Source organism: Lactuca sativa, chromosome 8, assembly GCF_002870075.4.
Source record: "Lactuca sativa cultivar Salinas chromosome 8, Lsat_Salinas_v11, whole genome shotgun sequence".
NCBI classification, from domain to species: domain Eukaryota; kingdom Viridiplantae; phylum Streptophyta; class Magnoliopsida; order Asterales; family Asteraceae; genus Lactuca; species Lactuca sativa.
Window position 1 is genome coordinate 191,218,712 of NC_056630.2, and position 16,017 is coordinate 191,234,728.

Here is a 16,017-nt window from a genome sequence, read left to right on the forward strand (position 1 = left end):
ATGTCATTTTTGGGGCTAAATCACCATTTTAGACCATTTCTATGTTATATGTGTGTCAAGGTCCAAACCTTACGTGATTATCATGCTTGGGGAGGCCAGATCTATGATTGTATGGGATGGATCTGACCTCAGAAGTTGTTTTGAGAGTGTGCATGGCATGAACTCGCCGAGTCCCATGAACAGACTCGGCGAGTAGTATGAAGGTTGCCCATTAATCATTCAGTGAGTGGACTGCCGAGTTGGGGGATGACTCAGTGAGTCCGAAGGGGATTAGAGGATTAAATTTCAAGGCTGTACTCGCCGAGATGTTCTTGAAACTCGACGAGTTGAGTCGGGGTGGCCCCGCGATTCATGCCTGATGTGACTCGTCGAGTTTAGGGAGGGACTCGATGTGCCAAGCAGGACAAAGAGTTATGAGTCATGTGTGTACTCGTCGAGTCACCGGAGTGCACTCGGCGAGTTGGGTCAAAGTTTGATCGTTGACTTTTGTTGACTTTTAGGGTTTGGTCAACAATGGAGTCCTTGAGTCAAGAGGGAGTAAAATAGTCTTTTACCCTTCTGAGGGTGACAATAAAGGGTCGAGTCTAGCCTTGAGTGTTATATTTATGAGGATATTTACTTTGTGTGAATAGGCGGAGGCTAGGCAATACTTCTACCGAGTCAGGGATTTACGAGAGTCTGAGGTGAGTCTTCTCACTATAATTTACCTTGAGTAGGTAATCAAAGTTATGTGATACAGTGTTTGTATGCTATATATGTGTCATGTGTTGCACTGCATTATTCTATGTGATTTATGTTGTGCATGTTTACAGAGTTAGAACCTGAAGGTTCACAGAGATAGAACCTGAGGGTTCACAGAGTTTGGCTGCACGGACCCACAGAGTTATAGCCTCGAGTGACTAATACGTGTTATATATGGTATTTTGGGGAACTCACTAAGCTTCGTGCTTAAATTGTTATGTGTTATGTGTTTCAGGTACTAGTGAGGATCACGGGAAGGCGTCGGCCTGATCAGTACACACACGGGATTTTTATGTTATGAGATCTTGGGATTGATATATGTTATGAATTGAGTTTTAAACAATGATGTTTTTATGAGTAATGAATGAATTATTTTTTTATAAAATGCAAAAAATTGTTTTGGAAATTTACGGTGTTACAAGTTGGTATCAGAGCCTTGGTTTGAGGGATTCGAGTACACCTTCGGGCGTATTTGAACTCAAACTGAGGATTTGAGAAATACTTTCAAAAGAGAACCAAGTTTTCTAAAAAGAGTAAAAGATTTTTTTTGGAAAACGCAGAGCAGAGTCGTGTGTACGATCAGTCAGCGCCCGAACGGTGATTTCCCAAAATACCTTTATGTTATATGCTTGTGATATTGATATGATGTATTCTCGTGCTAGAGTGGGCTAGGTATTCCTATTAGGACTAGAGTGGCCTGATTTGTGATGCCTTAGCCTAGGGGGAGGTGAGCTACTATGAGATGCTCAAGAGTGAGTAGGTAGCAGTGAGGAGCTTATGAGAGATCTGTTAGAGAATAGATTATGCATAATAGAGTACTTGGGACTTGGGATCCTAGGAGGAGGACTTGGGGTGTATACTGACGCGGTGTGGACGGTAGTATTGGGCCCGTACTACTGAAAACACTGGGACGGTGTACAGTTCAAGTAAGAATCTTCGGGATGCCATGGATCAAGGAGGGATGAGTTATCGAGTGCGAGTATGCTCGAGTGAGTTTCTAATATATTGTATGTTGTATTTCAGAGGTAGATCATGGTGAGGACATGTCATGCGCCAGAGAGCAGCGAGACTAGTGATGAGGAGATCCGTCGGATCATCCATGAGGAGGTGGCTGCGGCCATCAGGGCAGAGATACCAGAGATGTTCGGGTCTATTAAGACCACGCTGATTGAGACTTTTGACGAGCGTTATGCCGCTCTTTCTGAGGCTGCTGTTGCAGCGGCCACCGCAGTCGTCGCTGTTGCTAGGCCGCAGGGGGGTGACTCGTTGTTGTTCAGGGAGTTCAGCAACACGAAGCCACCAGAGTTTGATGGGATGCAGGATCCGATTGCAGCGATGAGATGGGTATCTGACATTGAGGGGTGTTTCTATACATGCTCGTGCCCGGAGCACTTGAGGGTTCGGTTTGTGCTGAACCAGCTTCGCCTGGGGGCGAAGGACTGGTGGAAGTTCACGACAGCACACTATTCTCCAGCAGAGCTTGCTGCAGTGACCTGGGAGAGGTTCACCGCCATGTTTCGTGATGAGTACGTTCCCCCGATGGAACGGGATCGGTTGGCACATGAGTTTTTGACCCTCAAGCAGGGTACAGAGTCTGTTACGGTTATTACCAGGATGTTTCATGAGAGGGCGATGTTCTACCCTGAGCACGTGTCTACTGAGCAGGCACGCATGGGCCGTTATTTGAGTATTTTGAGGAGAGATATTCGGGAGTTCGTGGCGAACTCCTCGTACCGGACATTTGCTGAGCTTCAGGAAAATGCTCGGAAGAGGGAGATCGAGCTAGAGACTCAGGCTAGGGAGGAGGCGGAGTCTCAGGAGAGGTATTGGCGACCGGCACAGTCCCAGCCGGCAGCCAAGCGGGCCCAGCCCGCTAATTCCAGAGCAGGGAGCCAGAAGGGCCGCACTTGTGGAAAGTGCGGCAAGGGTCATGATGGAGTTTGTAGAGCTGGATCTTGCTACAAGTGTGGCAAGGAGGGGTATATGGCCAAGGACTGCCCCAAGGGGTTTGCAGTGTGTTTTCACTGCAATCAGACCGGACACCGGAAGGCTGAGTGTCCGCTACTACGAGGTTCAGCACAGGGAGCTTCTCAGGGGTCTGCCCCTGCTGCTGTTAGAGCTTCTGATAGTCGGCCGGTGAAGACCGAGACGCCGAAGGCTCAGGGGAGAGCCTTCCAGCTGACTGCGGAAGAGGTCCACGTAGCGCCCGATGTCGTGGCTGGTATGTATTCTTTCATGTATTTATTTTAATGTTTGAGATTTCGTGCTTATATTATGATATGCGTAGGTACTTTTATTGTGAGTTATGTACCTGCTTTGGTGTTATTTGACTCAGGTGCGAGTCGATCTTTTATATCGTTGGCTTTTAGTCAGCACATCAGTATTAGTCGAGAGGCGTTAAGTCGACCTCTGAGAGTCTCCATCGCCGACGAGAGAACAGTGTATGCCACGGAGGTGATTTGAGGATGTGTACTCGAGATTTTCGGTGTAGAGTTTCCTATTGATTTGGTCCCGATTGCGATGGGGGACGTCTGTGTCATCGAAGGCATGGATTGGTTTAGCAGGTTTGGAGCAGTTATCGATTGCGAGCGGCATCTGGTGACTATACGAGACCCAAGTGGGGGAGTTCTTACGGTGTACGGCGAGGGTACCCGTCCTGATTCAGCGTTTTGTTCGGCTGCTAGAGCGAGGCAGATTCTACAACAGGGTTGTAGTGGTTTTGTAGCCTATGTGATGGATACGAGAGTAGGTGCAGAGAGACCGAGTACGGTTGAGGAGGTTCCGATAGTGCGTGAATTCCTGGATGTCTTTCCCGAGGAGTTACCGGGTGTGCCTCCCAAGAGGTAGGTTGAGTTTCCCATTGATTTGATTCCAGGGGCAGCACCTATTGCCAAGGCGCCCTATCGCCTTGCACCTCTAGAGGTGCATGAGTTATCCTCACAGCTTCAGGAGCTGTTGGGGAAGGGGTTTATACGGCCGAGCAGCTCGTCGTGGGGAGCACCAATCCTTTTTGTGAAGAAAAAGGATGGTTTGCACCGAATGTGCATAGATTATCGAGAGCTGAACAAGTTAACGGTCAAGAACCGTTATCCTTTGTCGAGGATCGACGATTTGTTCGATCAGCTGCAAGGAGCGTCTTGGTTTTCCAAGATTGATCTGAGATCTGGATATCATCAGATGAGGGTGCGCGAGGAGGATATCCAGAAGACCGCATTCAGGACTCGTTATGGGCATTACGAGTTCGTGGTGATGCCATTCTGGCTCACCAATGCGCCTGCAGCGTTCATGGATCTCATGAACAGAATATGCAGACCGATGCTGGATCGATCAGTGGTTGTGTTCATTGACGACATTTTGGTGTATTCGAGATCCAGGGAGCAGCATGAGGAGCAGTTGCGAGAAATCCTCAATATGATGAGATCGGAGAGGCTTTACGCCAAATTCTCCAAGTGCGATTTTTGGTTACAGGAGGTGCAATTCCTTGGTCACCTCGTTAACCAAAAGGGGATTTTGCTCGATCCGGCCAAGATCGAGGCAGTGATGAGTTGGGAGGTGCCGAGATCTCCTTCTGAGATCAGGACTTTTCTAAGGTTGGCCGGCTATTATCGGAAGTTCATCAGGGATTTCTCCAAGATTGTTGTTCCTTTCACCAGGTTGACTCGAAAGGGTGTGGTGTTCAGCTGGGTCCCAGAGCAGCAAGCCTCATTTGAGACTCTTCGCTAGAGATTATGCGAAGCCCCGGTGTTGGCTCTTCCAGAGGGAATGGAGGACTTCGTGGTGTATTGTGACGCATCGATATCTGGGTTGGGCGCGGTGTTGATGCAGAGGGAGCATGTGATCGCGTACGCATCAAGGAAGCTGAAGCCCCATGAGGCAAGGTATCCCACCCACGATCTAAAGTTGGGGGCTGTGGTGTTCGCCCTCAAGATTTGACGCCATTATCTGTATGGGGTTCGGTGTACGATATGCACGGACCACAAGAGTTTGAAGTATTTGATGGATCAGCCAAACCTGAACATGCGTCAGAGGAGATGGTTGGATGTAGTAAAGGATTATGATTGCGAGATCCTGTACCACCCGGGCAAGGCTAATGTGGTAGCCGACGCCCTGAGTCGTAGGGCAGAGAACGCCCCGATTCGGGACATTTGTATGAGATTGACGGTGATGACTCCGGTGTTGGACACCATCAGAGGGGCTTAGGCTGAGGCAGCGAGACCGGAGAACCATAAGAGAGAGTAAGTTATCGGTCAGGTGTCAGAGTTCGTGACCGATAGCAGAGGGCTTATGACCTTCCAGGGTCGGATTTGGGTACCGTTTGTTGGAGGAACGTGTACCATCTTGATGGAGGAGGCGCATAGATCGAGATTCTCGATCCATCCCGGGGCCACTAAGATGCTTCTGGATCTTAAAAGGGAGTATTGGTGGCCCTATATGAAGAGAGATGTAGCGTGGTTTGTTGAGAGGTGCCTAACCTATCGTAGGGTTAAAGTCGAACATCAGAGACCACATGGTAAGTTGCAGCCACTGGAAGTCCCAGAGTGGAAATGGGAGCAGATATCCATGTATTTTATCACCAAATTGCCGAGAACGGCGAGGGGTGTCGATGCAATTTGGGTGATAGTAGACCGCTTGACAAAGAGCGCTCACTTTCTCACCATTAGTGAGAGTTCTTCCGCGGAGAAGTTAGCAGAGATATATGTGAGAGAGGTGGTATCGCGGCATGGGGTGCCGATCTCGATCGTGTCAGATCGAGATGTGCGTTTCACTTCCAGATTTTGGAAGAAATTCCATGAGGAGTTGGGTACGAGGCTGCATTTTAGTACCGCATACCACCCACAGACTGACGGTCAGAGCAAGCGGACGATTCAGACGCTCGAGGACATGCTCAGAGCATGTGTGTTGGATTTTGGCGGAAGTTGGGACACGTATTTGCCCTTAGCGGAGTTCTCCTACAACAACAGCCATCATTCGAGCATTGTTATGCCGCCCTTTGAGCTGTTGTATGGGAGGAGGTGTCGGACTCCCATTTGTTGGGGAGAGGTGGGGCAACGAGTGATGGGAAGCACAGAGATCGTGCTTTAGACGACTGAACAGATTCAGCAGGTCCGGCAGAGATTGCTGACCGCTCAGAGTCACCAGAAGAGTTATGCGGATAGGCGACGATCCGAGCTCGAGTTTCAGGTTGGTGACTTCGTGCTCCTGAAGGTGTCTCCTTGGAAAGGAGTGATCCAATTCAGAAAGAGGGGCAAGTCGGGGCCCCGGTATATTGGGCCATGCAGAGTGATCGCGAGGGTGGGTAGGGTAGCGTATCGTTTGGAGTTACCCGCAGAGTTGGACCAGATTCATGATACCTTCCATGTGTCGCAGCTGAGAAAGTGTATAGTCGACGAGTCGGCGGTGGTGCCATTAGAGGATATTCAAGTGGATGTGGGCCTGAACTGCATTGAGAAGCCGGTGGCGATTCGGGATCGAAAGATCAAGGTTCTGAGGAACAAGGATGTGCCTCTGGTGCAGTTCTAGTGGCAGCATCGGAAAGGGTCAGAGTTGACTTGGGAGCCAGAGCGTGAGATGCGTGAGCAGCATCCGGAGTTGTTTTTAGAGTGAGACTTCGAGGGCGAAGTCTGATTCTAGTAGGGGATAATTATAACATCCGGATTCCCAGGTATATTATTTATTCATTTAATTTTTTTGGAGTTTGTAGAGGAACACAGCGAGTTGGGGCAAAGACTCGCCGAGTAGGGACACGGATGTTCATTCTAGTTCATGTCTGGACTCGGCGAGTCCACGCTGCTTTGTGAAGCCCTAATTTCCAGGGCTTGGGACCTATTTAAAGGCCCTTATGGCTGTCCATTGCGGTTACCACACCCCAGAGAGACTCCTAGATCGCTTGTGAGGAGAAGAGAGCCCCTTTGTTGATCATTGTTGGTGAAATTTGAAGGAGAAGGTGTCCAAGGCAAAAGAAGGCAGAAGGAAGTGCAAATCTAGTGTCTTCAGAGATCAAAGGCTTCATATTAAGGTATTCCTTCGGACCTTTTCCAGTATTGGGTGTTGATTCATAGAGTTAGGGTTTTTAACCCTTTAGAAGAAGAGTATGTAGAGTATTTAGTCCCCTTTTTCGAGTATGTGCTTTGGATCTGGACTCAAAGAGGTCCAGAGACCTTAACCCTTGGAGCTTTATGAGCCATTTTGGAAGTCATGAACTTAGAATGTCATTTTTGGGGCTAAATCACCATTTTGGACCATTTCTATGTTATATGTGTGTCAAGGTCCAAACTTTACGTGATTATCATGCTTGGGGAGGCCAGATCTATGATTGTATGGGACGGATCTGACCTCAGAAGTTGTTTTAAGAGTGTGGATGGCATGAACTCGCTGAGTCCCAAGAACAGACTCGGTCAGTAGTATGAAGGTTGCCCATTAATCATTCAGTGAGTGGACTGCCGAGTTGGGGGATGACTCAGTGAGTCAGAAGGGGATTAGAGGACTGAAGTTCAAGGTTGTACTCGCCGAGTTGTTCTTGAAACTCGGCGAGTTGAGTCGGGGTGGTCCCGCAATTCATGCCTGATGTGACTCGTCGAGTTTAGGGAGGTACTCGACATGCCAAGCGGGACAAAGAGTTAGGAGTCATGTGTGTACTCGCCGAGTCACCGGAGTGCACTCGGCGAGTTGGGTCAAAGTTTGACCGTTGACTTTTGTTGACTTTTAGGGTTTGGTCAACAATGGATTCCTTGAGTCAAGAGGGGGTAAAATAGTCTTTTACCCTTCTGAGGGTGACAATAGAGGGTCGAGTCTTGCCTCGAGTGTTATATTTATGAGGATATTTACTTTGTGTGAATAGGCGGAGGCTAGGCAATACTTCTACCGAGTTAGGGATTTACGAGAGTCTGAGGTGAGTCTTCTCACTATACTTTACCTTGAGTAGGTAATCAGAGTTATGTGATACAGTGTTTGTATGCTATATATGTGTCATGTGTTGCACTGCATTATTCTATGTGATTTATGTTGTGCATGTTTACAGAGTTAGAACCTGAAGGTTCACATAGATAGAACTTGAGGGTTCACAGAGTTTGGTTGCACGGACCCACAGAGTTATAGCCTCGAGTGGCTAATACGTGTTATATATGGTATTTTGGGGAACTCACTAAGCTTCGTGCTTACAGTGTTATGTGTTATGTGTTTCAGGTACTAGTGAGGATCGCGGGAAGGCGTCGGCCTGATCAGTACACACATGGGATTTTTATGTTATGAGATCTTGGGATTGATATATGTTATGAATTGAGTTTTAAACAATGATGTTTTTATGAGTAATGAATGAATTATGTTTTTATAAAATGCGAAAATTTGTTTTGGAAATTTACAATGTTACAGAAGGCTTAGTGAGTTACCCCCAAAATACCAACTCCATACAAATAATAACCATATCATAACAAACAACATGCATATAGAGTCTGCAGTATGACTGGACCGCCCTCATCGGGCCTTCAGTCTATCTGGCCCACTCTCAGAGTCTGCAGTATGACTGGATCGCCCGTACCGAGCCTTCAGTCTATTTGGCCTACTCTCAGAACCTTCAGCATGTCTGGTCCGTACTCCCGGGGCTTAAGCATGTCTGGACCGTTCCCCGGGCCTTCGGCCTGACTACTGCCCCCTGATGGGTCTACAGTCTGTCCGGTCTGCCTTGGGTATGTTAGCCTTCTGCACACATCAGGACCGCATCAACCCACCCGCAATCACACAATCAAAACATAAATATCATACGCTAGCTAACATGTACATATAATCATACGGTCTACCAGATCACTAATCATAGCATCATCTGATATATCAGGATACCGATCTAACAGATCACTAAGCATAGAATCATCCTAGATACCAGGATATCGATCTAACATATCACTAACATATCATCATCCTAAAACCAGGATATAATAAAAAAGGGCCGACCTTGGTGCCTTAGACCTTGTTGACATAGTGGGGAGAACTCACCTCACAATGCTAAACTGAACAGAAAAGATCACGCTCCCAAAATATTGCTCCAAAATTAAACACCTATAACCACCATAGAACCAATTCCATTAAGATCCAAATTACCAAAATACCCTCAGAAGGCAAACTTGGTCAACCCTTGGTCAAAGTCAACGGTCAACAATCAAGGTTAGTAGTCTATGTTGACCCAACTCGGCAAGTGTATCTAGCGACTCGTCGAGTTCCTTTCAGAACCCAGAAAAGTCATGAAGACTCGAGTTAACTCGTCGAGTTATCAAACAACTTCTCGAGTCCATATAGTGTCCATAAAATCGGGGAAAACCCTAACCACTCGTTAAGTTACCTCACCAACTCGCCGAGTTCACTTAGAATCCAAAAACAGGAAAACCTGACTCAACTCGTCGAGTTCCTTCGGTCTTTTTCTCATTCAGATGCTTTTAAATGAAACCAAAGCTCCAAACTGTAGATCTATCCTCCTAGGGTGTAGTTACCACGTAAAATTGCTAACTTTACGTGCATGCAAGGCCTCAAGAGGCTAAAACACCCAAAACTAAGCTTAGGAAGAGGTTTAGGGCATAGAGAAGGGTCAAGGCTAGATAAAGTCGACAACTTTATGCTCATGGGGCCTAAAGGAGTCCAGATCTGAGACCATGTCCTTATGACAAGCTCAAACCCGAGAATGACTCCATTTTGTACCAAAAATGGCCATATACTTGCATAAGGGGAGATCTAGGAAATGAAAAGCCAAGGTAAAGACTTTTTGCCACCAAATGGCAGCTAACACAGAGTAGATGTCGGATCTACAACTTCTCCCTTTGCTACAATTTCTTCAAGGTCTAAATTCCTTCACAAACACACCACAATCACACTCCAAGGTTCTCTCACACACACAAGAAGGTGTAAAGCTCAACTAGGGTTTTCTCTGGACAAAATGAGGTAGGGGGCTGGTGTGAGGACTTAAGGTCCTTTAAATAGGGTACATACCCTAAAAATTAGGGTTTCCATGCACAGCCTCTGTTCGTCGAGTTGGGGTCCTCCAACTCGTCGAGTAGATTCTAAAACCCACGTGGCCTGATCAATCTCTACACGACGAGTTGGGGTAGTCAACTGGTTGAGTAAGTCCAAATTATGAATATATAAGCTTTAAATTTATACATGGGAGTTAGGATGTTACATTTTTAGTTTATGTTTCAGGACTTCTGGTTCAGAAAGAAAGAGCCCAGGATGCTTGCAGAGCACACAACACTCGATTCCGCATTTTGTGATTTACTCTGATATTTTGTGATGTAATGATATACTTCAGTTTATTTTGGTTGTATGACTATGTTTCAGATTATCGTTTTACTAAATTAAAATTGAAATTTTTAGGTCTTATTTTTGGGACGTTACAAATGATTTTAGTAACGATTTTGAATTACCGAAAAAATATAAAACATTGTTCTTATGTACTTATTGTGTCCTTTTGAATTGAATTACTTACTTTGTACATACAATTATTATTATTATTACTATTTTTATTTTTTATTTATTATTATTATTATTTTGCAGTTTGATGGCGTTTGGTGTGAAGGTGCAAAGGTGTGGACACAAGACACATTATTGTTACTTAAAAGTTTTACATTTAAGGTTATGAATCCACATACCAAAGCAGTTTAACAATGGAGCCGGTTTATTTCCATATCTTGCTTACTTTCCATTTTCATAGACCATTTATTACTTTACTTGTTGTCAGTCAAGAAGGTAACACCGTTTATATGAAAGTATCATTTTGTGTGATTATTTAGTTCACCCTTGTACCACTTAATCTTACGTTGCTTTTTCTTGCATTAAATCGCCTAAAAACGCAATGTTCTATTTAAATTAGGATTAAATGCCAAAAAAAGTTATATTGAAAGTTGGATGCTATATATAACAAATAAGTAGAAGTACATTACTATTCTATCCATTAAACTTCCTAAAAAGAATTATACTTCCATTTAAATTCAAGTTAAACTCCATAAACTAGATGTAATGAAACTTGGTTGTTGTAACAAACAAAGAAGTTGAAGTACATTACTATTTCCTTAACAATATAATTTATTGTTTTTGCAAAAAATAAAGATGGTGGTTATTCTAATCTCCAAACGGCTCATGTTTTTATAGAGTTATTTGGATATGTTATATTGTTGCTGGAAGGTCTGGTGATGAATACTGAAAAGTTTTGTTTTTTCATGGGGTCTTAACATGTGGAAGTTCTACCCCCTTCCCTATTGTATAGTGTTATGTTTGGATTATCTTAGGGCTACATTGTTGTTTTATGGCTCACTTACTACTAGAATTCATGACAAATGGTGTTTGCAGTCATAATCCTAGTCTATTGCTATTTTTTTTGTTCATCTTGGTGATTTGATTTTTATCTTCCCCCTTGCTCCTCTTACCTTGTGTATTAAATTTGTATTATAAATGATACGACATATAATTGATCTCGCCAGCGTGTCCCAAGAGCTTGCATACAACGTAGCTGACAAGTGATGTCGACCCAGTAGTTGTGGAAGGAATGAAGTCTTAGGAAATTGGCATTCCAAGTTTGTTAAGGGAATTGATATTATATGATAAAAAAAATTAATGTATTACATTTATTTAGCATTGGAATAATCATTTGTATTTAACATATTATATTTTGTGCAATGAAATATTTTTCTTGTGTATGGTATTTTATTATGTATTATGAAACTTTAAAATGTTATTTAATTTGAAAATTAGTAAATCCTTTAAAAATATATATTTTTTAAAACACTTAAAATTATGACACGCAAAAATGTGGGTCGTCTTCCTTTATAACAGAGCTTTAATGACACGTGGTGTATATCGTAAATGCATGTTGTAAGCTTATGACACACAAAATGTGTGTCGTTTTCTTTTATGGTAGGAGCTTTAATGACACACATTTGTATGTCATCTATATCCCCTTATGACACACAATGCATGTCTAGTAATGATATCGAGGTGCTGCTAATGCTATTGCGGAAACATCATGGTTCGCAACTTGTTACTTGAGTTGCATTGTCCCACTCTAGAAGCCACCATCATTTATTGTGATAATGTTAGTGTTGTTTTTATGTCATGCAATTCAAGGCAGCATCATAGAAAGAAACACATTGAAATTGACATAAATTTTCTTCGTGATAAAGCCACTCTCAGACATATTTGTGTTCTCATCTTCATGTCCCTTCATTTGCTCAGTACACTTGTACTGATATCTTCACAAAATGGCTCCCAACAAGTTTATTTTATGATTTTCAACACCGATATCTTCGCAAAAGGGCTCACAACAAGTTTATTCTCTAACTTTCAATCTAGTTTGAACGTTGAACGTCTGTCATACACCTCCCGATAAAACTGCAGGGGTAGGGGTGGGGGGATGTTAGTGTATGTTTGTACTTAGCCCATTTGTATTGCACGCTTATAGCCTGGTGTAGCAAGCCAACCTCATGGTATCGTGTATTAATATTGTTTTGTACAATACTATTCAAGCAATGATATTAGATAATAATAATAATCAGCTTAATTACGGTGGGCACTATATTATTTTCTTTTTAATTCTTCAAAATATTCATTAATTGCTTACCTAAGTACTGTATGTATATGAAAGAAAAAAAAATCCAGATAGAGAACGTAAGCAAAGACTATGACCACGTGTTTATTAACAACTACTTTTAGTTAGTAAGATTTAAAAAAAAAAAAAAAAAAAAAAAAAAAAAAGGTAAACATACACTCCTCTTTACCCATGACCAAAACCTTGGGATTAAAGCGAACAATAGCAATATTTGGTTGTGATCAAGATATTTTGCACCTTAACGGTTAATAACAATGAATCGAGATGTTTTGTAATATCATTCAAATACATGTATTAGTTAACCTGATAATTAATCATTGATCCAAAACTATATATATGTTACATTGTGCATGAATACACATGAAAATATGAACACTGAAAATCATCCATGTAGGAGGTCCAAAAGAGCATAATATGAAACCAGAACCGGTATGGATATAATTGTGCCAAAGATGACCCTGGAAAATGAAAATTAACAATCAGTAACCTTACTCAAAAGAAAAAGAAAAGCATAATCCTCCAAGAAAGACATGGAACCATTTGCATTTGAGATTATAGTACCTTGTAGTCGTTTTCTTAAAACATAATACATTTTTAAAAATACAAACAGTATGACACTCAAGTTGGCATAAAATAACAAAAGAATAGTAGAAATGCTAGAAGTAAACAAACTTACGCGGTACTAAGCACATTTGCATGGAGTCCATATTCCTTTGCATATACAAAAGACGAAATTGCCTGTGGTAGAGCAGCCTATAAACCGATAGATACATACATGTATGTTAGTTTAGAGCAACCCGTTAACAAGTTATTAAAAGTTAAAACATATGCTTGCAAAACATATTTGCGGTTGTTCATCTGATAGTCTTAATACTTGAAGTGTGCATGCTTTAATAGAGAGTGAGTGTGTTCTAGATCGGATTATACTTCTAAACCTTACTTGGGATAACATCTTGAAATTAATAAAAACCTCTATATATCATTTAGTTGCAAAAGTAGCACGATTAACGTAAATTCATTATTTCTTTTAACCCTAGCAAATTTGTCATTTCCTTTATGTAAATTTTTATTTTAGTTTTGGATTTAAATTAGGTCTAGATGGAAGCCTTTTGTGGATTTCTTGAAAGATTAAGATGACCAATTTTGTAATATGAAGACAAACTGGTATATATACTTACTTGAATGATTGCAACATGAAGTGCATCCCCTCTTAAACCAACAGCAAGAGAACCAACAGCAAATGTTACTGGTGCAACCACAAACCTCATCACCATCCCAAACACAGTTAGCCTCACACCACAATCAATCACCTTCTCTTGCAATGCCATGAATAGTCCTGTATGCTTGGAAGTTAGTATACATGGACCACTTTTAATTTTGTTTCAACGTGTGATTGAAGAAAAAGAATTCAGATTATTATAAAAGTGCAACAAGTATAGTTACTACTTGAACTATAATCCATCTATGAAATAAGGATATTCTTCTAACTTTAAAATCATAAAAGGAAAACAGTAGAGATTGCGCATGGGAGCGGGAGCGGGTTGAGAATGCGGCCACCCACTTTCACGAAATGGGGGTAACGCGGGTACCTTTGGTTACCACTCTAAAGAGTCACGAATAAACCCTTTCAATAGCCAAAAAGAAAAACTATACATAGACAACCATGTATATATTTATCGAGTTTTTGTTGATATTTCTATGATTTCTTTTATCTTCTTACACATCATAACCAACCTTTTACTTTCTTGTACGAGATTGCTAAACATTAATCTGCTATAGAAACACAAAAAAAAACCTTTAAAATTCAAAAACATAATTGACTAGCAATAAAGTTTATTAGAGAGATGTATACTCAATAAATTACCTGGTATTATACACCATTTTTACAATAAATGATACCTTTTATCAATGAATTTTGAGAAGTAATTCGCCGGTAACCCATAGCACAACATTCATTAAAACAATGGGGTGGGAAAAATTGCTTTGGAAAAAGAAATTACTTGTCTTGGAGCAATACGTGATTTTTATATTTTATTACTATCTTTTAGTGCTTGTTCATCACCAAAAGTAACAAAAAAGTATCTTGGAATATATCTTTTACTTCGACAAATGAGGGACAAAAATTCTCACCCATGCAAAACATGGCAACTCCAGAACCAGCTTTTGACATAATCAGTATCGATCCTTCTAAGATGTTCGGCATTTGAACGTTCCACCTGAATTGATATGTTTAAACAGAAGATGAGAACGAGTTCTATATGTTTTCTAATTGCTCAAAACTATAATAAATAAACGAACGTTAGAGTAAACCGAAGGAGAGGACCTAAATAATGGTAGCATATATTACTAACATATTTTTTTTATAGTACGTAGGTTAATTCGTACACAAGTTTTTGTCTATATGATTTAAAAAGGTTATAGAATATGCTAAAATAAATAAATAAAAGTTATTGTTATATATATGACAAAAAAAATTATTGTATACCAATCACCTAATATTTATAATTAATGATATACGCAGCTTATAAAACTTAATTGCACCATTCCTAAATTGTACGTTGATAATCAGTGATAGCATACCTATACGATACGAGTGCCCAAAAAAGTCCCAGAATACAAGCATAAGAGTTAGGGTTCTTAGAAAGCTTAAGCCCAACAGTCTTCATCAAAATCAACACAGAATTAGGTCTTCTACTTTTGTCCCCTTCACTTTCGTTCTCAAGGTCCATGGCTGATTTGTCCACTGCAACTGCTAAATCCATCTGTTTTTTCGCACGCTGGATTTCTAGCATGAACAGCTGAAACATACTCCATATCATAGATTGCAAAATTGAAGATTGGATGACCATATTCTCTCCCAAGCTCCCATACATTGCTCGCATAAGTGGAACCCCTACAACAAGAGTATTATTCAAGCTAGATAAAGAGAAGCTTGTCACTGACCATTGATAGCTGCCTTTACTACTACAATTAGCCCATAATGATATTGTTACAAGGATGATGGCTTTGGAGATAACATCAGCAGCTATGAAGAGATGATTGAATTGGTAGGGATTGATGCGAGTAGTGAACTCGAATGTGAAGAGTGGCATGATGAAGTAGCAATTAAGCCGATTTATTGTATCACAGTCGCTGGGGTTGAACATGTTCCACCACTTCACCGAACCATAGCCTAAAGTTAGTGCTACATAGAGAGGAAGCATAGCAGTTAGCACATTATAAATGTCTTCCCACCCTATCATTGTGGGTTGATATATTTTATTTTCTGTTGATTAGAAACAAACTAATGGTATATTTTTTGTGGAGGTAAACAATGAGATGATTTCAGTATTTATATACGAAATGGAGTGTTCGAGCTATTCGTTTACAGACCACTTTAGTTAACACAAGTTGAGATATCGTAATCTGTACTTTGTTAATGGGAACAGTGATGTCACGATTTTTACCTTAAAATTAGTGCACTGATACCTAAAATGCATGGGTAGACTTGTAATTGGGAACACTCCATATTACACTCAAAAAGGGTTACTCAAAATCATGGCTTTTTGCAATCATAATTTATTCAAGTTCGTGATCTAATATAACATTTGATCGATCTCATCGTAAGTCTACAGGATGTTCAAAAAAAATTAATAATATATTTTTGAAAGTTACTTTTAATGATACAACGCAACTTTTATACATAATGATGTCTT

The 16,017-nt window shown here is 41.5% G+C and overlaps 1 protein-coding gene across 1 annotated transcript; it reads right to left on the reverse strand.

Moving 5' to 3' along the window:
* Positions 1 to 12,567: 12,567 nt before the first annotated feature.
* Positions 12,568 to 15,637, reverse strand: LOC111882437 (auxin efflux carrier component 5). Its single transcript, XM_023878804.3, has 5 exons — positions 14,903 to 15,637; positions 14,453 to 14,538; positions 13,501 to 13,658; positions 12,999 to 13,075; positions 12,568 to 12,780 (listed from the first exon to the last, which is right to left on the reverse strand). Exons 1-5 carry the CDS (start codon positions 15,562 to 15,564, stop codon positions 12,705 to 12,707), a joined length of 1,059 nt encoding a protein of 352 aa, XP_023734572.1. The 5' UTR covers positions 15,565 to 15,637; the 3' UTR covers positions 12,568 to 12,704.
* Positions 15,638 to 16,017: the final 380 nt, after the last annotated feature.